The sequence below is a fragment of the Pteropus vampyrus genome, unplaced genomic scaffold (assembly GCF_000151845.1).
Source record: "Pteropus vampyrus isolate Shadow unplaced genomic scaffold, Pvam_2.0 Scaffold16, whole genome shotgun sequence".
Taxonomy (NCBI): domain Eukaryota; kingdom Metazoa; phylum Chordata; class Mammalia; order Chiroptera; family Pteropodidae; genus Pteropus; species Pteropus vampyrus.
Genome location: NW_011888797.1, coordinates 10,484,041 through 10,488,779, shown reverse-complemented (window position 1 = coordinate 10,488,779; position 4,739 = coordinate 10,484,041). Strand labels below are relative to the sequence as shown.

General features: G+C 58.4%; 1 protein-coding gene across 1 annotated transcript in view; it reads right to left on the bottom strand.

Annotated features, from left to right (window-relative positions):
* Nucleotides 1-2,916: 2,916 nt before the first annotated feature.
* The window catches only part of CYTH4 (cytohesin 4), a 28,237-nt gene continuing 26,414 nt past the window's right edge, over nt 2,917-4,739 (bottom strand). Inside the window, exons 11-12 of the mRNA XM_011354441.2 lie at nt 4,708-4,733; nt 2,917-3,467 (exon numbers count right to left, since the gene is read on the bottom strand). Coding sequence (XP_011352743.1) covers nt 3,395-3,467; nt 4,708-4,733 — 99 coding nt within the window. The 3' untranslated portion in view covers nt 2,917-3,394. The remainder of the gene's footprint in view (nt 3,468-4,707; nt 4,734-4,739) is intronic.

The following is a 4,739-nucleotide window of genomic DNA, read 5'->3' as shown; positions in this document are numbered from 1 at the left end:
TTTAATTATTCCCATTTTATAGATGGGAAATCTGAGGTTCAGAGAGCTTAAGAAGTTTGCTTAAGACACAGGGTAGAGGTAGCCCTTGAACCCAGGCCCTCCGGGTGGTCCTCACAACTCCTCCTGTGGCCTTTCACAGCAAGAGGCTCTTGTGGCCCCTCTTCATGTGCCACCCCACCCCTATACCTGTCTCAGTTCACCTCAGGGCAGGGACTGTATGGTACCCAGGTCTGAGAATCCCTTGCACACGGAAGTCCCCGTTAAAGGTTGTCATGGAGGCCCTCTGGCCCAACTCTTCAGGGAGGAAGATCACACCCAGAGAGGGTAAGCCACGAGTCCAGGGGCCCACAACCAGAAAGTGAGAGAGCTGGGTGTCCCGACTCCCAGACTGAGTCCAGCATGAAGGGGTGGGGAGGCCCGTGCACATCTGTGCCACGGGCGTCCCCGTTGGGCCGGTCAAGCCTGCCGGTGCTGGTAGACCAGGAACCTCCCCTGGAAGGCTGCCCAGGCCGAGGCTCTGCTACAGGCAGAGGTTCTGTCCCAGCCCGGGCTCCTGCCCCAGTCCCACAGCCCCGTGGGAACTTCTCATCCATGTGCGATGGGAGCCCCCTGCTGCCCAGAGCAGGGAGTGGCGGACCAGCTGGAAGGTGAGCAGAGGCCGCCCAGGGGAGAGGCAAGGGGGCCTGGGCCAGTGAGTCGGGGCCCACCCACTTGTTTCGGATTGTGCTGTGGCCCTGTCCACCTCACCCGCCACTCTCTCCACCCCCTAGCAGCACCACGCTTCCCACAGTTCCTTACGTGTCCAGACATTTGCACCTGCTGATGCTGAGGCCCAGGGGCCATTTTCGTTGGCTTCAGTCTAACCAACAATTATTGTGCACCTACTGTGTACTAGGCACTGAGCAGTGACAGCGCCTTTGAGAAGCATCCCCAGGTTGCCCCTTGCCCAGCCCAGCCTCCACAGGCCCCTGTGCCCCTGTCTATAACAGCATGGGTCGGCCTGGGCTGTCACTGCTCTGTCACACCTGATTTGATCTCCTTTTGAGGGCAAAGGCTTTGTCTTAAACATCTTTGGATCCCTGGCTCTGTGTGCAGAACCTGGTACACAGTAGATACTCAATAAGGGGAGCTGAATGAATATGTGGATAAGGTGGTCGGTCCAGTGCCTTAAGGTCTTTCGGAGTGACTTGCTGGTGGAGTTTCAGGCAGGGGGCTGGGTTAGGGGGCGGGAGCCACCTGGGTGCCCTACACATCCGAAGGGGTGTAGAGTCTTAGAATTCAGAACCACCAGAGCGTAGGCCTCACGTGGGGAAGGACTTCCGTCTTGTTCCACAAGTAACTGGAACACTGAAGTTACTTAATAAATGTTGTGGCAAGTACAGATAAGTGGAGGTTACTGAACTCAAGCCCCTTTGTGACCATCGGAGCCAGCCTGTGCTTGTATCCCTCCACAGACAGGGAGCTTATTACCTATCTCCTGAGGCAGCAGCTCTTTCTCTAACACCATGCTGCCTTGGGAAGTGTTTGCCTTCCCCTGGCTCTCTCTGGCCCGCTCGAAGGGAACCCTGTGGAAAATCCAGCCCCCCAGGGACATCTGTCCAGTGTGGCAGCCCCAGTGTCCTGAAGAGGGTCCAGTGCCCTTTGAGTGTCCACTCTTCCCTGTTTGGCCTTTCTGTTCTCAGCCAGGAAAGTGATGACGGTGAAGGGCCAGGGCAGGGTCAAGGATGGTCACAGAGGACAAAGCCCCGCTCACGGGGGGGGCTCACGAGCTTTATTCTCTCTTCTGAGTGATTCCCAAACAGCCACTCACGGCCAGAAACCACTGATTCTACCCGCTCAGTGACAGAGAGGAGCTGAGGACCAGAGAGGGGGTAGGGAGTGCACCAAGACGACACAACCACTGTATACCTGTGGCAGGAGAGGACCTCGGACGCCATGAGTCCCAGATCAGTGCCCTGTCCATGACCCCTGGCTGCCCTTTCATGGGCCAATGTGGTGGCAGAGGTGGCGCTCAGCTCCCAGGCGGACGTGGGGTCTGTGGAAGTCCTGAAATGCCCTGCAGGACCTCCTCCTGCTGTTGCCCAACCCAGACCCTCTTCCGTGCAATGTCATTACCAGGCACTGGCACGCTCCCAGAGACAGGACCTCCCTGCCCCACGAGGCAGCTACTCCATCCTGACCCCGTGGAAGGTGCGCGCTGGGGGCGGGGGTGAAGGGCAGGAGGAGCTGCCTCCCCTCCCCTGGGGAGCCACTTGCCTGCTGAGGCTGGTGGTGGGGCAGAGGCAACCTCATATCCTGCTTTTCTGCCAGGTTGCTTCCCTCCAGGGCCTCCCCCAGGGCCCGAGTGAAAGCGTGAGAAGTGCTTCTCAGAAGCTTGTTCGTGGAATCCTCCTCCAGGCTGGGGCCTCGCTGGAGACTGAGCCACCTGCCAATGTGCTAAGTCAGCTCAACTCTTGATGGTGCTGCCGCAGAGGGTCTCAGGATGCAGGGACCCAGTGGGGCCGCCCCTCACTACTACAGGACCCACAGTCAGTGGTGTCGCAGGAAAGCCTTGGCTGAGACTCTGCCTTGAGCTTCTGTGCTACTCATTGGCTTGGCCGCTGCCTCCAGGCAGCCCTCTTGGTAACCACACCTGCCAAACTTTCTCTTCTTGGCTTCTTGATTGTATCACCAGTCCTGCTGCAGCACGTCTCTCTGGGGTTATCTGCCATTTTCTTGAGGACCCTTACCTGCTCCTCCCCCGAAATGGACCTCCTGAGGGTGGAGCCCACTCTGCTCTCAGTTCTCCAGCAGCTTTAGGTCCAGAGTCCCCTCCTGCTCAGTAAACAAGTGCAGACATCTCCAGCCCGAAGCTCCTTAGGGAGCCCTGTGCGATGTTCTGCCGGAAGGAAGAGTCTGAGAGGAGGGAGGTGGCCCCGGCGGGGTTGCAGGGAGCACAGTCAGTGGCCCCATGACATTTCCCTCCACACACTGTAGTTTTCCAAGAACAAGAGGAGGAGTGTGACTTGGGCAGAGGGCACACAGTGCGTCGGAGACAGAGCTCAGGGGCCCATGGCCGTTCCCACCGTGAGGACCGATGGCATTTCAGAGTGCAAGGAGACATTCACAGAAGAGGAAACTGAGGCCCAGAGAGAGGCTGGGGGGGCCGGGTTCTGGGGCTGGTTCCTCTTCGCCTGCTTTCCTCAGGCCTCTCCTGGCAGCAGCTGGGAGCCGAGGGGCCCCACTGCCCACTCTGAGCCCTCGGCAGTTCCAACCTACCCTCCTGAGCTCTATCTCCCCCTCCCGTTGGCTTGAAGTAATGTGGGAGGGGGAGGGTAGCTGCAGGTGAGTCTCCAGTTATCACAGTCATGGGGTACCCCAGATGCCTGGCCCCCAGCACCACCTCCCAGGAAGCTCACTGCTTGCTGGCAATCTTCTTCTTTCGAGCAGAGACCAGATCATAGAAGGGGACCCGGGTGATGCTGGCTCTGGAAGGAAAGCAGGTAAAAAGGTTTCAGGGCTGAGCTGACCATCAAAGGGGTCTTATCTCCCAGGGCTTGTAACAGGTGTGGGTGTGTCCCAAGGAGGTGTCAGCTTGCCCCACTGCAAGGGAGAGGCCAGATGACCCCAACCTGGACAAGGCCAGGGTGAGTCCAGCCTCCCTGGCCTAATCCAGAGTTCCATGGGCAGGGCTGGAGAGAATAAGAGAGAGCTGAGAGCCTTAGAAATTCTGCCTCCAAATGTCCCTGGACCCCTTTCCAGGTTCCTATCGAACTCTTGGAAGAAGATGGAAAGAGCCTGGGTGGAGTCGGCAGATCTGCGTGCTCTGTCGCTCACTGGCGGTGTGGCCCTGGGCGAGTCCCTCCCCTCTCTGGGCCTCAGTTTTCTCGTCTGTAAAATGAATTAGTCCTGGCAGCCTCACAGGGCTGCTACGAGGCCTGAGGGCAAAGACCCTGCAAATCTCTGGGACACGGTCCAGGTCTGGAGACTAGTCCTGGGTCTTCCTCTGGCCTACAGGACGTGCCTTTGCCTGCATCTCCTCACGGGCTCAGAGTTGAGGTTGTCGGACTGCCCTTCGCCTGGCTCCCTTCCAATGGTCCCTCATTGACCATCTTAGTAAAACCAGGCCCTGCACTGTGGCCTTTCTCACCTGGCCATATCCTTTCTCTATTTATCAGTCTGTGGCTCCCCAGTGCCCCCAGGAGAAACCCAAGCTCGTTGCTATGGTGACCAAGGTCTCATCATTCTTTGCAGCCTCATCTCCTACTGCTCAAACCCCACAGTGCCTGTCCCTGCACATCCAGGTCCCTGAACTGCCTGGCATTTCCTGGTCCCACACTGCCCAAAACTGGCTACCCAGGACCCTGGGGTGCTGTCCAGGTAGGTCACACACTAACTTGCCCGCTCGTTTTTGTCTGCACTGGTCCTTCCACCTAGAAAACCCTTCCCTTCACCTCCACCAGGTCTTTCCAGGGCTAACGAGAATGCCTGCTCCTCCCATCAGCCTCATGAAGTTGGCGCCTCAGTCCCCTGTGTCCCGGGGCCTGGCATTGTACCTGCACAGAGGAGCTGCTCACAGAATATGGGGCAGAGAGATGTGCACGCCAGAAACAGGAAGGAGATTCCGGAGTTAGCCCCCTTTGCGGCCAAGGAAACAAGGCCTTGAGAGAAGCAGGGGCTTCTGGGAAGTGACAGGAGGCCCATCCCCAGCAGCTGGCTGCTCCTTACCGGATGGCCTCGATCCATTGGTCCCTCTCCCC